The sequence below is a fragment of the Emydura macquarii genome, unplaced genomic scaffold (assembly GCF_026122565.2).
Source record: "Emydura macquarii macquarii isolate MOO-44397 ecotype Brisbane River unplaced genomic scaffold, CSIRO-AGI_Emac_v2 contig_2988, whole genome shotgun sequence".
Taxonomy (NCBI): Eukaryota; Metazoa; Chordata; order Testudines; family Chelidae; genus Emydura; species Emydura macquarii.
This window is the reverse complement of record NW_027133125.1, coordinates 2686193-2708523: the sequence shown is the minus strand read 5'-3', so window position 1 is coordinate 2708523 and position 22331 is coordinate 2686193. Positions and strand designations below refer to the sequence as shown.

Here is a 22331-nt window from a genome sequence, read left to right as displayed (position 1 = left end):
TTAAGAGCTTAATTGTGGTTTTAAAGCATTGGTCCCTGTGAGGGATTGTGAAACCACACCACCTCAGCAGGAATTCTAGAGAAATTGTGCCTCAGGCAGTACAGGGGGAGCGTGCCCACTGCTACAATACTTAAGGAGGCCATGGATGCATAGCCTACTTCTCCCTTTTGTAGATGGCTAACTGTTAGCCAGGAACAGTCCCCATGTTCATAGAAGTAAAATGACAGCAACTATACCTGGCTCCTGAGTGAGGGGTTTCTTTCACACTGCCCCATACATATTTTTATAGAGCACATCTGTGGTCTGGCCCTAAGTATCATTGTCCCTATTTCACAGATGGAGAAACTGAGGCACAGAGGTTAACTGATCTGCTTAAGGTACCCATTATTTCATTTTTGGTTGCAGTGTTGTTGTAACTTGTTGGTCCCAGAATATTAGAGAGACAAGGTGGGTGGGGGAATATCTTTTATTGGACCAGCTTCTGTTTGTGAAAAAGACAAGCTTTCGAACTTACGCAGAGCTCTCTTTCAGGACCAGGAAAGATACATCAGTCCAATAAAAGATATTACCTCACCCACCTTGTCTCTCATTATTTCACTGACAGAGCCAGAATTAGAACTATGGAGATATTAGCAACTAGTCTTATACTCAGACCACTAGACAGACCAGGATGCCCCCCACTCTTTTGGTTCCCAACAGAATCCATACTTGCTACAGTTCTCCAAGTGTATGTTAATGTGGTATCTAAGCTGGATCCAACTGAACCTTTGTAAATTTTGTTAATTATAGAAGCTGAATCCCTCATTAATATTTGTCTATAGGTTATTCCCAGTATTGCCAGGAAATGGTAGAGTGACTCAAGAAGACTTGGTTGTTGGAGGATACTTCATACCTAAAGGGGTGAGTTGTGTGTTAGTCTTATGGAGAGGAACAGATTCCAGCCTTACAGTTCCATGATTCTATGAAGAGAAAGGACTTCAAGAGGTCATCTATCCCTGCAGTGCTGAGGCAGGATAAATATACCTAGATCAATCCTGACAGATGTATGTCTTTTATGTACAAGAAGTCTTCTATTAAGACAGAAATACACTTGTGTGACTTCACAGGATATCACCAAAGATGGGAGCACAGTAAAGAGGAATTTATAATCGTGTTCATTTATGTGAAAAAGATTAATTTTGTCATTGACTATGTTTTTTACCTGAATCCTAATGTCAATGTGAGGTGTTTTCCTTATTTCCTTCTCACCTCTAATGAGTCTTTCAGTTTTGGCTTTACTCTTCAGGACCCTAGAAACAGAAGGCTGTTGATAAATTTGTACGAGGATGCTATGAATAGGTTTCACAACTACACCACATGTTTTATCATTTTTGTGAATTAGTGTAATTTGGGGTGTCAAACTCATTCTATTGGGAGAGATGAATTTCTGTTTTAATTATAGTCCATAGCTAAGGCATAAAGTTAGGACTACAAACTACTCTCAGTTCACAGTGGAACTCTTCACTGATACCATTTGGAGATTTACACAGAGATCAAGGATAGAATATGCCTTTACAATAATTAAACTTACAAAGCCTGATTCTCATTTACAGAAAGGCTCTCTTACACTGGCAGAGTTAAGTGGCCTTATAAATGGATGTAAATGTAATTTGATCCCATTTTACAGCCCTTTTATATTGACAGAGAAAGGTAAAAGGGATTGGTGTAAAGGATCAGACCCTCACTTTCGTAATATTCTTTATTGCATTTATTGTTGCATTTAGCATGTCTCTTGGTAACATGATTGCCATTAGTACTGCCACTATTTCTGATCTCTGTTTTCCTTCCTTCTCCAGTCTCTTTTCTGTTTCTCTCCTTTTCCATCCTGTTGGCCTGAATCCACAAAGGGATTTAGGTATTGAGATGCTCAGCATTCAGTACCTAACTTTTAAGTGCCTGGAAAATCATTGAAACAACAATGAGATTCACAAAACTTGAGTTAGGTATCTAGGCTCCCTGCACAATGAATGGGGAGAGAAATAAGTGTCTAAGAAAATGATCCACAAAGATCACACACGAGACAAGGAGCTACCTAAGCTTGCCAATGGGAGATTCTGACAAGAGTGGTATGTCCTAAATCCCTTCCCTTTCATGGAGATAGGCATCTGAGTCTGGGATGCTGGGAGGCACCTATCTCTGCTGGTGATTCGTAACTAGGAACTGCTCTCCTCCTTAAGTCATTTATTGTGAGAAGGAGTTAGGCATCTGCCTCACTCCACATAAAACGACGGGAGGAAGAGGAGGTGATAGTAGTGCCAGCCTTATAACCTAGTGATTAGTGCACTCACTTGGGATGTGGGAGACCCAGTTTCAATTCCCCCTTCTACCTGATAGGGAGAAAGGAGGTGGGAAATATTCTCCCCCTCTCAGGAGAGTGCTCTAACTACTGAGTAATGGGATATTCTGACGTAGAGCTCCCTCAATCCCTCCTCTTGAAGCTGTTGCACTTTGGATAAATAGTACAAGTCACTGGGCAAGAGAGAATGAGAATATCTTTATAGCCTGGAGTGTTGGGCATGCACCTGGCAGGTGGGAGACCTATGGTCCAGCCCCACTTTGTGATCTGGGCCTTTGTGTCTGTCTCCTCCCAGCTCTCTCTTCTATTTCTCTTCCTGAGGCAATTCCCAGTTCTCTACTTGTAGGTTTCGCTCCCATCATCTTCTCTATCCCATCTGCTCTAAAGTAATCATTGCCCTCAAGGGCTCCCCTGCCCTCAACTCCGGTCCAAGTAACGGAAAATAAACACTGTAACTTCTGTTATTGCCCATTTTTCTCTCACATCCGGGTTCACTTTGCTGCCTACCTAAATAATCTAAAATAATCATCAATTAAATAACTAATGCTGACATTTACAATATCATGAATAGCTTTTAGTGTTAACAACACAGTGAGGTTATTGAGGGAGCTGGGAAATCCATCTCTCTCAAAGCTATTGTTTCACAATATCTGCAGACTCAAGAATTGCATTGGTTTACACCTGGTTCATGTTTGGAAAGTTACTTTCACAATCATGAAGTTAAAATTTATTAATTTTTTTAAATGAAAGCTTAGATTTTGAACATAAAAAATAAGAACAGCTATACTGGGTCAGACCAATGGTCCATCTAGATCAGTATCCTGTCTTCCGACAGTGGCCAATGCCAGGTGCTTCAGAGGGAATGAATATAATGGGTAATAGAATAGAAGAATCTGAATATGGCATGTGAGCCACAAAAATGCATCACGCTGGGTGTGGGTTTGACTCATGGAAAGCACTGGTTTAATTCTGATATATGTTTGCAAAATAGATCATAATGGTTCTGAAGGAGTGATGAAACTGCCTATTGTGTCACCCCTTATGGATAAATTCTGCTCTTGGATGCATATATCTGGCTTCTGTTCTTTGCTGTTTTATATTATAAATTGTGATGTATTTCTTCTCCATGCTATCTCCTGTTGTGTCATCTCCTAAGGCCAAATTCCACTCTGTTACACTGGTGTAAATTCAGAGTTAATTTGTTGAAGTCAGTACACCAAAGTAATTGAGAACAAAATCTAGTCTCCAGTTTCTTTTTTGTTTTATAAATGCATATCCTCTTTTCCTTTTATTGTATTAGGCAATACATACAGAAGAAAAACAGTACATAAGAGTTTTTTATATTTTATATTACACTCCCTTATGTATTTTCTGTTTACACAAGCTCATAAGGAATCTTCTATTGAGCCTAAAAGCTTTTGAAGATGATCTAATTTGAGCCAATGAGAAGGAGATCTAATTTTGAGTCTTTGTGAATACTCAGATATGTAATTTCTACATCATCTTTTTATCACATCATATTTCATGTTACAGAAATTATAATTGAATTATTATTATTATTACTACTACATGTATCAGAATTAACTAAAATTAAAATGTCATTTGTTTTCTCAGACCCAGTTAGCACTCTGTCATTATGCTACATCGTATGAGGAAGAGAATTTTCCAGTGGCAAATGAGTTCCGACCTGAGCGGTGGCTGAGGAAAGACAATATGGACAGAGTGGACAACTTTGGTTCCATCCCGTTTGGTTATGGCATTCGCAGTTGTATAGGAAAAAGAATTGCAGAACTGGAAATTCACCTTGCATTGATTCAGGTGAGGAATCTGTGACAATGTTATAAAGAGATAAAAATATATTAGTATCAGTATATATTAGTATTAGTATCTTCATTAATGATCTGGAGGATGGGGTAGATTGCACCCTCAGCACATTTGCAGATGACACTAAGCTGGGGGGCGTGGTAGATACCCTGGAAGGTAGGGATAGGATACAGAAGGACCTAAACAAACTGGAGGATTGGGCCAAAAGAAATCTAATGAGGTTCAACAAGGACAAGTGCAGAGTCCTGCACTTAGGACGGAAGAATCCCATGCACAGCTACAGACTGGGGACTGACGAGCTAGGCAGCAGTTCTGCAGAAAAGGACCTGGGGGTCACAGTGGATAAGAAGCTGGATCTGAGTCAGCAGTGTGCCCTGGTTGCCGAGAAGGCTAATAGCATATTGGGCTGCATTAGTAGGAGCATTGACAGCAGATTGCGGGAAGTGATTATTCCCCTTTATTTGGCATTGGTGAGGCCGCATTTGGAGTGTTGTGTCCAGTTTTGGGCCCCCTACTACAAAAAGGGTGGGGATAAGTTGGAGAGAGTCCAGCGGAGGGCAACAAAAATGATTAGGGGGCTTAAGCACAAGACTTATGAGGAGGGGCTGAGGGAACTAGGCTTGTTTAGTCTGCAGAAGAGAAGAAAGAGGGGGGATTTGATAGCAGCCTTTAACTACCTGAAAGGGGGTTCCAGGGAGGATGGGGCTAGGCTGTTCTCAGTGGTGGCAGATGACAGAACAAGGAGCAATGGTCTCAAGTTGCAGTTGGGGAGGTCTAGGTTGGACATTAGGAAAAAGTTTTTCACTAGGAGGGTGGTGAAGCACTGGAATGGGTTACCTAGAGAGGTGGTGGAGTCTCCATCTTTAGAGGCTTTTAAGCTGCGCCTTGACAAAATCCTGGCTGGGATTATTTAGCTGAGGTTAGTCCTGCTTAGAGCAGGGGGTTGGACTAGATGACCTGCTGAGGTCCCTTCCAACTCTATGATTCTATCAGCTCTTTGCTATGTAAAGCACCTCTGGACATCTCTTTAGTTAAGAAAAGCTTTGTTTAAAGAAAGCTGACTATGCCCCGATCTTGTAAAGAGTCTCTTTTTCACTAAGCATACACGTGCATAGATTTAGACATGCCAATAAAAAGCTACATTGCAGAAAGAAATATTGTAAATCCTTGTTGTAGTACAAGCAAAATCCATCCCATGTAAGATTACTAAGGAAATAAATTACTTTAGTATAGAAGGATTTTCATAAATCAATTGCAACCTTTAAGTGAAAGGCTTCCTTGGCATATGGTAGAACGGTTCTTTGCTCAGTTATAGGATTTTGATTAAAACATTGTTGTATTACAAACAGCTAAGCATTTACCAGAAAGTGAAGTAGGTTTGTAATGCTGAGACTGAGGCAGACCATACTAACCAACCTTCAAATCAAACATCCACTCTCTCCATGTTTTCTCTGCTCCTTGTATCTTCTTTTTCAGGCTTCTGCATGTATTCTTTTTGCTGTTTTAGGTAGATTATTTTGTATTTCTTCCTGAGGTAGAGAAGGTTTTCTTACTTTATGTAGCCATCTCCAAAAATTTCCCAAAAGATTTGGATCAGATTGATCAATCAAAACACAAGGGTATGCAATCTTTTTTTTTTCCCCACCATGACTTCACAGTCACAGCTGATCCACTCGGATGTGCTCAAGGGTCTATTGTGTAATACTCTGTAGCACTTCAAAGAAATCACTGTCTCTCCCATATATTGGTTCTCATACTGCTTTAGTGGAGGTATCATGGGCATCAATGCAGTGGTCTAATATCAGCAGAATCACCTTGATTGAATGACAGCCTGTTATTGTTGTTCTATTCTATATAGGTTCTTATATCATGCTCATCACTTTATTATCCGATCACTTGCACTAAGGAATTTGACTAACATCTGTCATGTTCTGTTCTTCCATCCTCTCTCCAGAAGGAGACGTGTGTGCAGTGGAGTATTTCGTTTTGAAATATTTTTTATTATATACACACACTATATATTTGCTAGTGAAAGCAAGGTCAGACGTATGTGCCTTGCACTTAGAGAGGAAGGTGAATAATCCTTAATTCCTGTGGGAGTTCATTCCACAGTTTTAATCCAACCTCCGAAAAAGCTCTGTCTCCTGCACAGACGAGCTTTTCCCTTATTATAGAAAGTATTATTGTGCCAGAGGAGAATAGTTGTCAGCCATGGTCTTCATCCTGGAGCAATGTTTCATTTTCCCTACAGAGAAATCGTGTTAAGCAGGCTCACTGGAACTGACAGCAAAGTTGGTGGCAGTGATGAACTCTAAGGAATATTATAGGTTTTCTGCTTGTAGCATTATACGTTTGTATTTGTAGATTTATAAGCTTTCTAATATCAACATTTATCTCTTTTCAGCTGCTTCAAAATTTTGAGATCAAAATTTCTCCCAAAACTAAACCAGTCCAGGCCAAAACTCATGGACTTTTGACTCCTGGAGACTCCATCAATGTGAAATTTGCTGACAGGAAGTGAGATGCAAATGATTAGGAAATGTTAGTGTACTCTTCTTGGAAATGGACTTGCCTCTGATTGAAATCTGATGATCATTCTCTTGTCCATTGCCTTGTGGGCATTCTGCAAAATGATCAAGTCTTAGATGCTGACCTGCTTCTAGCAATACCCAAGAGATGTTATCCCTCTCATAGAAGATAATTCAGCAAGTTAACATAAAACTGTATGGAAATATAAACTTAAACACTTCCTTTTTGCACTGGGAGTCACCTTTTCTCTGGAGTCATTTTGGATGATAGCAGGAGATGCATTGAAACAACAGCATCAAGTTCAGACATAGCATATTGTCTTGTGACTTTGTCATGAAAGACAAGCATTTGGTGTGTCTATGTGATGATATATACTGTACTGATATATACTCTCTATATATGTTAATTTGCAGTTTCTGTTTGTTGTCTTAAATGCCTTTTTTGGAATTCTCCCTCTTTAGTTAGTTTCAAAAAGCATTTACATGATATGCATCAAAATAAAATTAATGCAATAGTCTGAAACAATGATATTGTAAAAATACGTGAAAGACCCCAGCACTTTGTTTAGACTCAACATTTAGGATCTGTTTTTAAAAATGTTTTTATAAAATATAAAGTGAATAGAAATAATAATTGCCCTGTTCTGTTAATTTCCTTTGAAGCATCTTGCATTGGCCACTGTCAGAAGACAGGAGACAGCTAGATGGACTATTGGTTTGACCCAATATGGCTGTTCGTATGTAAATGTGTCTGTAAAATTAAAAGCATATTTTTAAAAAGTAAAACTTTTTTAAAAATAAAGATTTAAATACCACGTAGAAGGGTTATGAACCCAAACAAACAATGTTATCATTATGCTGACACATGAAAAGCAGAAAGTGAAACTAGATTATTTCTCTGTTCCAGTTGAGTAACATGCAAATAGTAAATAAACAAGATAAAAGATGGAAATAAATTAATTTGTGTGACCTAACTATTACTAGTAACAGAGATGTTTAAAAAAAAATGGCAACCAAAACAAACACACACAATTTTTATCCTGACAGTCTTTTTCTAAAAGTAAGAACTGAAATCTCCCATTGTAATGGACTGCCCTTTGTAGATGGGTATGTTACAGCCATATGTTTATCGATTCTAAATTCATTGACTATCTAGCGTGGCCAGTCTAAAAAGTGTATATTTTAAAGTTACATTATCTTTGATAGCTAGTGGAAAGTCTTTCTTTTATGTGGCTTCTGATCGTTATGGCTCCAATTTTACATTTATAAAAATATTCTTATTTGAGAGAACCCTTGACCTTGGAGTTATTTTATGCCTTGAGCTAAACCATTTTGCAAAAGATTCAAATCTGTATATTCTATAGTCAAATTAACTATGTAAAAATGTGTATATTTAGCTATCAAAGTGTCAGGATATTGATGATTGTGCAGGTATAGTTTACTTACTGATGTTCATAAACCTTCTGACATGTTACATAGTTATTAAATTCAAGAAAGCATGTTGTAGCAGGGCTAATTTTCAAATTGGGATTCATTTTTTGTTCTTCATCCATCTGACTATCAAAAACAGGTTAACATGGGCTAAAAACAAAATTATTTTCCTTTGTTAGTCTTACTTTTGATTGACAGCTGAATAATAATTCTGAGCTGTGTAGATACAGACACTGTTCAGGCCTGTTTTGGTTATATGTTTGTGAGGATTTGGCAACATTTATCCTTTCCATGGATTGACTATGTAAAATGGGCTTACAGATCAAAAATTGATCAGATCTTGTCAGAATTTTAAGTTTGCACAGTGGCCCAATGAATTTTCTTGAAGAAATTTAAGCTGCTTAGGCATTTCTACATACCATAAGATCTGCAGGCAGTGTTCAGAGTTCTTTATGCAAAATGTTCCTGTCTTGTGGGCTGCTGGTTTTTGTTTTGTTTGTGTGGGTAGGTTTTTACTAAGACTTCCCATTTTGCCCCTTTATTTTTTCCCTAACATCACCTCCAATGACCCCAGCTTTGCACTGACCCTCCATTTGTCTGAGAAGGTCTGGACTAACCTCCCTCCAGAGCCGGTCTACATATATCTGAGTGTCATCCAGAAGGAATTGCTTAACAGAGGCGCCAAATCTCCTCACCCATCGGGTTAAGCATACTGCCTTCTTTCCACTCCCAGCATCTGCTGATCTGAGCAGCAAGGGGTCTGCATTTTGCACTGTCACATCACCACCAGTCTAGACCAATGATTGGTGTATTCTAATAATTTCAGTACATGGTACTAATTCTAAGCTAATATTTCACAGTATAAGAGGGAAGAGGCATTGTAGAAATACTAATAAATAAAGCATTTACTTAATTTTTAATTGAAAAAGCTTTGATTTGTTTTTTATTAAGAATCTGTCTAATTTGTCTGTTACATATAATAAAATATTTATAAAAATGTAGACGTCCCCGTTCCCATTTCAAATTGTCACTTACAGTGGTACTTTTTTCTGGTATCTTAAAACTTTGGAAGAGATACCTTGCACATTAATGGCAACTTCATTTGTTGGACAGTTACTGGAAATAAATACAAATCACTTTAGAGTTATTAATTTACTAATCAATATAGAAAATTGGTATTTTAAAAAACAAAGTTATACAGAAGCTGTAGTGGATACAGCAGCCAAAGAGTTTGAAAATGAATCACTTACAAACATCATGATTCAAGAATTTGTTACTAGTGGTGCATTGGCAAATTAAAGGACACTGAAGTAATTTTTTTTGCTCTTGATCATAATGTTTTCTTAGAAACTTGAGAGTTTATTTCTTTTCAAGTTCACACCACTGCACATTCTAAAATTATTCAGGACTTCTTTTGTTTAACTGCTTCAATTTAAATACTGTTTGCTGGATTTATACAGTGGAACGAGAGAATAAAAACTAGCATTATTTATCTTAGATTAAACGTTAAAGGGGGCTTGTCACAGGGTGGCTGGCCTCTTCAAGTGAAGCAAGATCCAGCACCCCTGATGAGTAGGCAGGGCCTAATGAGGGGCAGGGCAACACCTGAGTTAGAGGATAAGAAAAGAGCTGCAGCCGGGTACCTCAAAAACGAAGGCAGCTACAGAACGGCAGTTCCACAAACAGGCGAGAAGAGGAGACTAGGGGAAGGCCCTGAAGAGAGCTGCAGGAGCAGAGTTAGCTTCTGTGGTGATAACCAGGAAGGGAGCCAAAAAGAGACCAGTTGGGAAGCTGCTTGAAACCTCTTGGAAAGAAAGTCGTCCCAGAGAGGGCAGGTATGGAATACAATAACACTGTGATTACCCCAGGTTGGAAAGATATCATTTTGGTTGACTGCTACATTTATGAAGGAACATGGAGCCTGTGCCAGGAGAAAGGAGTTGAGTGCCCGAAGAACCAGGCACAGAGAAGAAGGGATTGATCAAGGACTTTAAGTTGGGACATTAAGGTTTGTTTTTAGACTGTGGGCAGAGTCATTTGGAATATTAATGAATAAATCTGTAACGGGGTGCTTTCTAGTTTATAAAGGTGGCAGTGGAGTAATTGTTGAGATCCTCGAAGACAGGGTGCAATCAGGGCTGTGTCCTGATGTGTTCTACTTCGCCAGCAAAGCGCGCTTGGAAACTGCACCCTCTGTGACAGCATAAGTGGAGTATTGAATTTTTGAAGGACATAGTGGAACAAGATAATTGCTTTCTTTTTGTGCTGTTCCGTAATATTAAAAAGAGGGATCACTAAAATCATAGAGGTAATGAAGGAAAATACTTCTTCACACAGACAATCTGTGGAATTCAGTGCTGCACTCATATGGCGCCCATCACCCTAGTATGCAATTGCCTGATAATCCTTAATGTATTTATCCCCACAACACCCTGTGAGGTAGGGAATTTCTATTTTATAGCTGGGGAACTGAGGCACAGCTAGGCTAAATGACATGCAGGGTCACACAGGAAGTCTAGGGCCCAGCAGGGAATTGAACTTGGGTTTCCCAAGTCCCCAACTATATTTCTAACCAGTGGATCAGAAAGGATATTATGAGCGTATGAACGTTAATACATTTTGTATTGAATAAGTTAAGATAAAATGATACAGAATTATCAAACTACCTGCTTTGAAGTATAAAGGCATAAAAAGGGTCACAAAGGCATTTTATTTTATTGTGTATTTCCTGGCACGCTAGGCTAAAGGGAAAATCCAGTCAGTTGTGTTCTAACTGATTATTTTGCCTGAACTTTGGGGAGGAAGGAAAGAATTGTCTGATGTAGCGAGGGGGTGTGGCCTCCCTCTAAGATTGACAGGGGGGACACCCTACCCACCTCCAATGGGCGGAATCAGAACAGCCACGCCCACAGGATAGGAAGTATAAAGAGAGAGTGCAACAAGCAACAGCTCAGTGGGGTGAGAGCTGCTGGGAGAGAAGGACATCTCCCTGCCACTGCTAGAGCTGCCTGCCACCAGAGACCCTGAGGAGCTGCTGGAGCTGCCACTAGCCATCTACCCTGAGGAGACCAATGACGACCCCGAAAGCCAGGTACCCCATGGTGAGGTGTTAGGTAGTAGCCCAGGGAAAGTAGATGATAGGCTGACTGTGTTGTGGCCTGGTACTCGGTCAGTGTGCTTCAGATGGGATCATGCTGACCCAGTGCTGGAACCTTCCACCACTGTTAGGGCCCTGGGTTGGGACATGGGGGAGTCGGGTGGGCCCGCATCCCCCTATTCACTACCGCCCCTCCGTGGGCTCGGTAACTCCCCACAACAGCCTAGGATGCCTGCTCACTCACCTTTGAACCTACAGTGGGGGTATGCCATGAAACTTACTCCAGCCTAATATTTGGTGTATACCTCATGGCCCTGCCCCTCACTCTATCCAGGGCAGGAAAGGATTGGAGGAAAGGGCCAGAAGGATCTCAGGCCCTGGACGTGCCCATCCTCTGAACTGCTTTTGCTCCTATGTCAAGCTCATCCCATGCATGGCCAGAGAAGGAGTCCCCACAGAGCTGGGTTCTGCACAGTGCAGAGGATGTGACCCCCCCTCACGCCTGCAAGACACTTAACAGACCCTGCATTCCTAGTGCCCTGGAACTGCATTGATTCCACTGACATGCAGCCCTCTGTATGCATGGAATTAAAGGTACATGGGAGGATTTTTCACTGCCTTCTGAAGCAGCAGGTATTAGTAGACAAACTTTTTTCAGTTTTACTTTTGAATTAGGGTAAATAAAAGATAAGGGTGATTTTCAGGTGTAACGTCAAACTTTTACTTTAAAAACCAAAACTTGAGGGATTTTTGTGATTGTTTAGATTCCTTAATGTATTGAGCTGACATTGATCATCAGTTGAAAACTCGCTGAAGGAGCATATAGTACTTGTATTTACAGCCCATGGGCTCTTCTAATCTGAATGATGTGTTTATCTGGTTCTACACACAGATTCAGAGGATAAGATTCCAGTTTTTTTTTTAAAAAGTACATTCTTAACCCTTATAGCTTTAAAGAAAACCATTCAAAGATGACCCAGCTAGTGCTTAGACAGTCTAAAACAACAGCTCTGAACAGCAGTAATTTCAATGGGATATCGTCTTTTAAAACTAACAATAACCTAAGGACTAGAATTTCAAATAGTTTAGGAATGCAAATATGCACGTCATTTGCTCTTGCATTCACCACTGTTACGTACAAATATCATGTAACTGCATGTTCTGCCCTTTGGGCAGAAACAAGCAGTTGTAAAGTGCCTTTTATAATTTCTCCCACTGAGTGATGTTGAATGCAGTGTAAATTTACTGCCATAGAGCCATATTTTTGGAAGTTCTTAACTAATTGTGCCACAAGTTTTGGGTGCCCAACTTTTCATATATATTGTGCTTGGTTTTCCGAGGTACTTAGGATCCGCAGCTCACCAGGGAAGCTTACAGTAGGGGTAGAAATTAGATTTTACTGGATTTAATCCTGAAAATATTGGACTTTATTCTCTACTGCCTTGCACCTTGTGTAGTCATTTATTTCTATGCAAAGAGGATGTAAAATACTACAAAATTAGAATGGTACCACTTATCAGTCTCTTTGAGCAGGTGTAACTGTTGATGCAAGACTAGAGAATCAGTCCAGCTTTCCCTAGGTATTGTTTAGTGAAAGAGCCAGGATACTAGAACTGATGGCCTGATTTCTGAATATAGAAATCTATGTCCTATAGATTGCATATAATGAAGCCAGGTATTCTTATTGCTTGCTGGAAACTGTGCGAAAGAAACTTTTAGGAGACTGGTGCAAAGTGAGTGTGTAAGTATAGATTAATTTGTTTGGTGTATATTAGATATGTTCCTTTTGGCTGTCTTTGTCTATGCATCCCACGCCCAGTTCAATCATAGGGGATTCATTCATGATGTTTCAATGGGTGGCACTTTTATCTCAGTGGTGTCCATCACCTCTCTGGGACCCTTGAGGTAGGAAAGCATTATCATCCCCATTTATAGATGGGAAACTGAGGTGTAGAGGCCAAGTGTCTTGCCCCAGGTCAAACATGAAGTCTGTGGCAGACTAGGCAATTGAACCTGGGTTTTCCCTGTCCCAGGCCAGTGCCCCAACCAATGGACCATTCCTCCTCCCTTTCTTTTTGGTTAAAAAATAAATGCAAGTGTTGTCTGGGTTTTTTTTTTTTAAATAGATTTCTTCTGAGAACTTCCTCAACTGTCCAAAATGTAATTAATACCAGAAAGTATAGCATGGGGTATTTTTCTGTAATCTCTGAGGAATACCATTGTGTGGTCTTGTAACACCACTAGATGGTGCTGCCCTCACAGTATTCTGGAGCTCAATTAGTACAGGACATTTTAAGAAGAAAAATATTACATAAAATAAACCAAAACAAGCAGTTTACAGTTTTACACTATTTTCCCTTCTGTAGCCAGATCTAAACCGCTGTACTTCAGGTGAGGTCAGTTCTTCAACATACAAGATTTCTGTGATATTTGTTTGACATGGACTTTAAGGAACTTATTTTCATACATCAGGTCAACGTGCATCTTTTTGTGTGCAACCATGGGCCTACTTTGCACAGGTACTTCTCCATATATTTGCTCAAAATGAGGATTTGCACAGATACACACAGAACTATGCACGCAAAACAAGCACACAGTTGTGTGCACAAAGTTGTGTGTGGGCAGGGCTGAAAAGAAGGGAAGAGATAATTGTTCCAGGGCCCAGACCAGTGGCACCCCCCCCCCCAACATCTGTAACATCTGAATAAATAAAAAATGAGAGGGGGTGGGGCCCCAGCAAACGTGATGCACCAGGGCTTCAAATTTTTCTCAACAGGCCTGTGTGGAGAAAATTGGGTCCTCAGAACCTTGTATACATTTTGATCCATTTTATCATTATTAACATCTATTAATTATTAAGCTTCAAGAATGTGCTTAGTGCTATGCAAAATGTAAAATAAAAACAGTTCCTGCCTGGAGGAGCTTAGTATAAACAGGGCAGACACAGAGAAGACACGAGCTGTTGGGAAGATGGGACAAAGGAGTAAGTTGGAAGGAAGTCTTTGTTTGTTCGCTTGGTTCTAGCTTTGTTATTGACTTACTTGGAGGTGTTGCAGAAAAGTGTCTTTCGGAATTGGCTATGGAGGCTGCTCTGACGGGCGTGGCAGTGTTTGTCTGAAACACCCCTACCTCCTATCAAGTATTGATCCAGTTGGGAAACAGTTAAATGGGATCTGCTGACTCATATAAGGATATAAGGGAGGTTGGAGCCCTTGAATCGGGGAGAGCAGATTTAGGGAACGAATTTAGCAATCCTGAGGGAGGAGCAGTTGTAGCAATCAATGCTGGAAAATCAAACCAAATAAGGTTTGGTTTTACCTTTTTGCTTGTTGAAATTCGTGACATGCTGATTCAGGCGCTAAGTGATCAGATAGCCCAGACTGTATCATTTCAGAAAGAGAAACTAGAAATGAAGGAAATCAGTCAAAATATTAATGATTTTCTGACAGGCAGAAATTCGAGCTGTGAAATTGCCCACCTTTGGTCAAATTTGCCATGTATGCAATATTTTTCCAAGATAAGTCACAGTTAAAGCCAAGAGTGTCCATGTATCTGGAGAACAGCAAGGTGGTGACACACATCTCCTTGGAAGATGCAGTGACTGCAAAGCAAGTTTCTTCTTTTGGAAAATGCAGCTAACATTAACGGCAGAGCAGTGACCTTTAACCCGGACACTGAAATACAAGGTAGTTTTGTATCAAGGAACATGCTTAGTACTGTAGCTAAAAAAAAGGAAACGCAAAGCTTCTTTCATATTCAAGACATAAAATGCCAATACAGGGATAAGTAACTGTTACAACTATATAAACAATCCAAGATCACTTACTAACATTTCCAATAGTAAATAGATGTTCCACCACTATTAAAATTAAAAACTTGCTTAGGCATGAAATCACTTTTTTAAAAAAAGTACTCACTGTAAATGCCACATAATTGTATACAAAAAACACAGGCAGCTTAGTAAGAGAATTCTCAGTTGTCTTCTGGAGCCTAGAATGTCTGAAAGGTAAATCATACATTAAGACAGACAAATCCAGAATGATGGATTTATACACCGAGAAAAGTTCTATTTATCCTAAGCAGATAAATTTAAAAACTGAACTTGATAATATGGAAAAGCTGGGAGTTATTGAAAAGATAGAACATCAATATAGTGCATTAGTTGTATGGTGTTATGGAGTGCTGAAGTTATAGTGGATGATGTTTCAATATGGGATAGAAATCTAAGGCCTGGATTCAGGAAAACATCCCAATTCAAAAAATTGCTTCATTGCTTTCCTTAATCAAGGTCTTAAGGAGCACAATGAACAACTTCAGACGTGTCTATGCTGCCAAATAGCATCATTTCAGCAACTGGCTGTCAGTAATCGGTTTAGCTGAATCAGTGCTGACCATGGTTTAGCTGTTAAGTGTAGAGCAACAGCAGTTTCATTGAAGCAAATCAGTTTTACATATAGGTGGTGCGTGCCTCTTGAATTTGGGGAGGCTGGCTCTGCCTGAGGCCCCGCCCCTACTCTGCCTCCTCCTCTGAGGCCCCGCCCATGCTCCACTCCCACTCCTCCCCAGGGCCTGCCCTTGCTCTGCTTGCTCCCCGGAGGCCCCATCCCTGCTCCATTCCTGCCCTGCCCCAAGCTCCACCCCCACTCGGCTCTCTCCCATGAGGCCCCTGCTGCTCACTCCTTTGGGCTTCAGCAAAGACACAGAAGGCCAGATCTTCATCTTAAAACCATGTTGATTTACACTAGCTGAGGATCTGACCAAAGGATCTTGCTTTCTGAGGGGAAATGGAGGCTAAAAGAGCAAAATTACTACTTTTCCCTGCAGGGAAAATTTGCATAACTCTAAATACTCAACAGTAAGAATGCTAAATAGATGTAGGAGCTGTTGTGATTTGGCTTCATCAAGTCATGTTCAGGGCAATGCTCCACTCCATATGATGCACAAACAAAAGTCGCCTCATCTCTGTTGAATTTGTGAGATCCTAGTCCATGACCAGGGCTCCTAGGCATTATGGTAATACAAATAAGAGATAATTTGTTCACATCCATTTTTTAAATATTTGAAAATATTTTAGAAGCAGGAGAACGAAAGCTTGCATGCCATATATTATGTGGATGGGATAATCAAATAGCCCTGAGGAAACAGTATATTAATGACCAAGTCAGTCCTCAGACTCCCCCAAAAAGGCTTCTGTATAGAATAGGGGTATGTAATTTCAGTAGGTACCAACTTTGTGACCTCTGGCACTGTCATGTCACTATGGAGCTATGAATAGAGGAAGTCTATATATTGGCAGGGTTTGCAACTGACTCCTTCCTATGTGTATCTCTTGCTGGAGTTAAAAGCTCCATAGGCAGAGGATCCACTTTCAGATGTACTCTGCGCCTATATAAATAATACCCATCCTATTGCTTTTTGAACAATTTAGTCTTAGGGATCAAATTCAGTAGGGTGGGTAAGCAAAAGACCGAAAGGGAATATGGGGTTGGTCCCTTTGCTAAACATTTATTACTTAAGCCCTAGTGAAGGGGCATTTTATTGGCATGCCCAGAGGTGACAACACATTTGTGATCTCAGAAGACCTGACAGCATCCTGCAGTATATCTATAGCCTGAGAATAGTTCTGTGCCAGATCATCCCTGTCCATGCAGTTTGGTTTCTCATCCTGCCATAGAGCAGACGAATGTTTCACGGGCCCGGAAATTCTGCTCCCTTGTTATCCTTGCTGCTTGTTTTTATATTTTGTTACCAGTAATCTAGAACCTGAAATGAGTGGAGATAATGTAGTGTCTTACGTTTTCATATTCAGATCTGGGTATAAGGTCCACTGCCAGCAGAGTGACTGTATTAAAGTTACAGGCAGAGAATCCAATCCTGCTCAGTGAGAGGCTCTCCACTTACTCAGTGAGAGAAGGATCAGACCCAAAGTTTTGAACTCTCAGAATCAGTCACTACTGGGGAGCATTGCCTTACAATGCTGGATTCTCTAAATCCAGAATTCCAAAAAATCAGACAGATGATCAGCTGAGTTTGGGTTTTTTTTAATGTTAAATCCAGAGCTCTCAGAATGAGTCATTTAGAATTTCTGCACAGCCTCACAATAATACTTTGTTCTAAGAGGCATCTGCAAACAGACTGGCCGTGTAAGATGTGAAAAATCCTACAGAGAGGATAAAAGGAACTCCATGTTTGTGGTTTTGCTTTTTTTTAGCCACAGAGTGACATTTTTTCAGACACTTATCCTAGATAAAAATATTTGCAATCTCTCTTCTGCTTTTCCCAACTTCTGAATACACAGCTGAGTTATTTATATATGTTTGAGAGATTTCCTGCCTATCAGAAGAAGGTGGGGGAAAAAAGAAACAACAGCTAGAAACGAATCCTTAGCTTGTTATTATGCAGGTTCCTCCATTTTGCATCAGATGGTAGCACAGAAATAAAATATCAAATACCCTTCGCTCTTGGAATTTCATATTCCTTTGTTTGCTCTTTCTTGTTGGTGGTCATTTGTGCTAAAGTGCATGGAGATTGTGCAGCTTTGTTCCCTTCTCAGAGCTGGTCTATATAACAGGTTTATGAGTTTCCAATTGTTTCCACCTAATAGATGTGCTCCTTTCAGCTCAAGCATTAGTATCTCAAGCTTTTAGCACAGACATTCCCAAGTTCTAATCACACCCTTAATCCAGCTGAGTTCAGATCCACACATGTGGAACATCTCTGTGTGTATGAGACACGATACTGCCTGTTCATTTGGTGGTGGTGTATCTTGGACCTCCCACCGCTCAACAGCTTCTTCCTTAACTTTGGCAACCTTTAATCAGTATGCCAGGCAGAAACTGTGGCCTCTTCCCAAGCTGCTATCAGTGCTTCACTGTAGAACAGATTCTCGGGGCAGGTGTAGTGATCCTTTCCAGAACTAAGCGAACAACAGATTTTTCAGTCCACTGGCAATTAAAAAATAATGTTTTGGGTCAAACCAAAAATAAATACTTAGAAAATTTTCAACAATTGAGAGGAAATAAAAATTCATTTAACATTTCAAAAATGTTTTGTTTTCCAATTTTTAAAATAATAAATACATAAAAGAATAAAATTAAAGAACAAAGAGTCATCTTGAACTGAAAAAAACCAAACTATTTTGTGTTGAAAACGCCGAAACAATTTTTTTTTTCTCCAAATCAACAATTCAGCAAAAATCCACCTGAATTCCCGAAACATTAATCTGTGGTGCCAAATCTGCATTTTTTTTTCTGGAAAAAAAGTTTTGATCAAAAAACTTTGCTTACTTCTAAGCCTCTGCTCCTTAACTTATGGGCCTGGTTATGTAAGTCATCAAGATTCTTCATCAATCCCTCATCCTTGTGAGGGAATAGGAAGGAACACGAGGCATTTAGGTGTTAATGCTGCCAATGTGCTTCTGGCAGTGGAACAAACCATGGTGCCTCTGCTGCACAAGCGGTAGAGATGATGCAAAGCGGGTTTGCAAGCCCTGCTGAGCACAGAGACTCCCCAGATTGCTGGGCCCCGATTAGCTGCATGCAAGCCAGTAGTGGTGGTGAGGTGGGGATGAGTCTAGAGGATTCTCAGGTCCTTCCTCAAGCAGAGTGATGGAAGCTGCTTGTGCCACTGAGACTATTCCCTCTCCATCGCCTGGGGGGGAAGGATTTCTCCCCTATCTCTTCTCTTTGCAGGTTATCAGTTTCAGTATCGCCCGTCCCAACCTTTGGAAAATCACGAGTCAGATCCTGAAAATCCATGAGATTGGCCCAAAAACCAAGAGATTTTTTAAAAAATAATCCTTTTTTTTTCTTTTCTCATTTTTGAGCCTTTAGGATTCACGCTGTCAAGGGGTTAGCCACAATTTCATGGCTAGACACTGGCTTTTTGAAAACAATGAAAGTCAAGTTTTTCACATAGTCACATGATTTAAAGCTGGAGCTTTAAGAAAACACCAATTCCTGCAAGATTTACATTCCAGTTGTGAGAGTGGGCAACACTGATTATTTCTCCCTTGACGCTTGGACTAGAAAAAAGAAGGTACAACAAGAGCAGTGTGCTCGTTGCCTGTAGGGCGACCTGTTAAGGACAGGCTTTGTTTAGATAAAATACCTTTTGTTGCTTTGCTCTGAAACGGATTCCTTCATTTCAGTGAAGGGGAGCACAGTGATGAAGCGGAAATCCATCTTGAAGAAATGTATTCATCACAGTATGCTGATGACCCTGATGTCTGTTTACATGAGGCCATGAAGGATTAAACAGTGAAGTGTGTCTAAGACTCTGTAAATATTATCTGTTAGCCTTGGCAGGGCTACATCAAGACGTAAAAGCATTTGATACAGTGGTAGACAATGTCAGCGCTTCCGTGTGCGTGAATAGGAATGCTAATGTCCGTACAGAGTTAGTTAGTATTCTAGAGCCTGGACTACATTACAGAATTAGGTCAACATAAGGCAACTTAGTCTGTAAGTGTCTACACTACAAAGGTGCTCTCGCTGATTTAAGTCTCCCACTACATCGACTTAATAACTCCATCTCTGTGAGAGGCGGAGCGCTTAGGTCGATGTAGTTAGAGCGATGCAATGTCTGTATAGACACCACGTTACTTTCATTAGCCTGTCGGCTGTCGGCCCAGCGCAGGGCTCACAGCTGGAGCCCTCCCCTGACAGGGCTCCAGCTGTCAGTACCCCACAATGCCCCACTTCAGGTGGTGGAAGTGCTCCTGGTGAGGACACACCCCGCTGACAGAAGAAGCATAATGTGCACGTGAACCCCCGCTTTAATTAATGTGGTGGCTGTACACTGACTTAAGTCGACTTAATTTTGTAATGTAGACAAGGCCTGGTTTATAATCAGCTAAATCTGTGTAGCAGACCAATATTAGAGTGTCATGTAAAACACTCGATTATGAGAGAAGGTATGTAGTTTTCGTGAAACTAAACCCCAAAAGACTAACGTTTCTTGATAAGAAATATGGGATTTAACAAGAGTCGCTTCAGAAAGCAATGACTTTGCCAGGGTCTAAGGCATAACAGGACAGAGAAGGTAAGTAATTTTAAGAACAGACCCAGCTCATCTAACCCAGTTTGCCGCCTTTGGTTTATCTTAATCCCAAATTTCTACTTTTACCATGCCACCCTGAATCCCTACATTCTATTAGAGAGCTGCTGCAGTGACTTGATGGCAACAGTTACAGCTCACAGTTATGAATTCTACCCCCAGCTTCCTCACTGTCTTCTTTTCCCCTCACATTTCTTGGTGTGGTTTCCTGCACAAGTAGAATATATGTTAGAAAATCTGTGGTTAATGGGACAGGATGTTTTAGAGATTTGAGAGTCTGAAAAGTGAATGGTTTTTCTGTTTTGGAAGTCATTTAACATTTAAAAAAATGTTTGGGACATCATTATCTAAAAATGTCTAGGAACCCAAATCAGTTTTATTAATTTGCCCTGAGTGTGAATTAGTGCCTCTCAGCAATTGGTTTAGGAAAGATGAATGCTTAATTTTGTAATTATATATATATATATAGAGAGAGAGAGAGAGTGAGCGAGAGAGATCTCACTGGGTTTATACATTGCTTCATAAACCTGGGGGAGTTGATGAACTTCTTCATAAGTCCAGCTGAGTTTCTAAACCCTGTTCATGACGATAAGCTTACACACTTTCCATTCAAAACAGATGTTAAAAAAAAGGAGTTAAAAAAAACCTCTCAGGTGTGTAAGCAGAGTCTGAATGAGTTCTCCCCTGACATCTAATGATGAGCTGGGGCAGAAGACCTCAAGAATGGATCTTGTTTGCATAGACACGCCCACTCTGCCTAGCGGCACAGCATGATGGAGTGGCTTTGCCCAAATGATCACTTCTGGCTGGTGTTGGGTTGCAAATCACTTTGGTATTGGATGCAGGAGTGGGGTGATAAAGCGTTGTTACCTTTGTTGTGTGAGTAAAGGGCAGCAGAACTGTGGTTGGCAAGCCCTTATTGAGGGTGCTCAACCTCAGCTGAACTGCACTCACTAAGTAGGGGGTAAGGGCACCGAAGGCCAATGGAAATGAGAGTGGGCAGTTATAGGTATGTGTGTTTGGTGGTGTGGTCTCTGCCCAAAGAGCCCAATACACTATTTGACCCCTTCCCTTTTTACTGTTTAATGACAGAGCTGATTAGACTCAATGGGGAGTCTTTTGTTTTGTCATGGGTCACTAGAGCTGAAATCATTGATAACCCAAGCCCTGGTCTACACTTACCTGGTGATTTGGTGGTAATTTAAGGGAGTTACGCAAGCTACCCAGAGTAGTTTGCATAACTCCCATCGCCTGCTGTGCTTCCCTTCTACGCGGCGTCTTCACTGCACCGTGTCTCTTGAGGGGTAGTTTACCAGCCTCTTCACTGACCGTTCAATTGATCAAGATAAGTCGATCTGACGGCGGTGACTTTGCCACCGTCAGTGTAGACGTACCCCAAGTCTAAATGCCAAGCCTTAGATCTGCTGTGGGGGAGGGTCTCCAGTGAAAGATTGACTAGCCTGCGTTAGTAGTGAGATTCCCCCACTAATCCCTGAAATCACTGAGAGTTGTGTTAAGCGATGGGACCTCAAGACATTGCAGGGTTTCAGTAGAACAATGCAATGGGTGATGATGCAGTGGTAGTGTAATTGATGGCCCGGTGGCCAGTGGTAGAGTGGATGGTGTAATGGTGGTAGCAACAGGCAGTGTTCGATGCCTTCCCCTCGCAGCATGGGAGGTGAATTCACACAAATGCACCTTTAACTCTGCATCTTCGCTGACCAAGGACAGCCATTGTGAGTGGGTTGTGGTGGAGGGAATACTTCTGGGGGAATTCACGTCCCACACCGATTTCTTTGCTTCCCTGCAGAAGATGATGGGGAAGCAAAGGGAAGTCACAAAAGTGGTCACGTGACACTCCCCAGCAACATGGGCATGTAGTTTTGGGCACCCAGGGCGGCCAGTGGAGAGAGAAATCACTCCGGGGCTGGGGATGCCCTGACCGGTGGCTCTTACCCTGCACCGAGCTCAGCTGCTAGTCCCAGCTGCGCTGGGGGTGTGGGGGAGGACAGGATTTCCTTTTCCCCTGCAAGGAACCGCCAGGGCCAGGTTCAGGTCA

General features: G+C 40.9%; 1 protein-coding gene across 1 annotated transcript in view; it reads left to right on the top strand.

Moving 5' to 3' along the window:
* CYP27C1 (cytochrome P450 family 27 subfamily C member 1) overlaps positions 1-7406 on the top strand; it is a 32898-nt gene extending 25492 nt beyond the window's left edge. Inside the window, 3 exon segments of the mRNA XM_067570081.1 lie at positions 822-900; positions 3950-4153; positions 6564-7406. Of these exon segments, the coding sequence (XP_067426182.1) occupies positions 822-900; positions 3950-4153; positions 6564-6680 (400 nt within the window). The 3' untranslated portion in view covers positions 6681-7406.
* The last annotated feature ends 14925 nt before the right edge of the window (positions 7407-22331 follow it).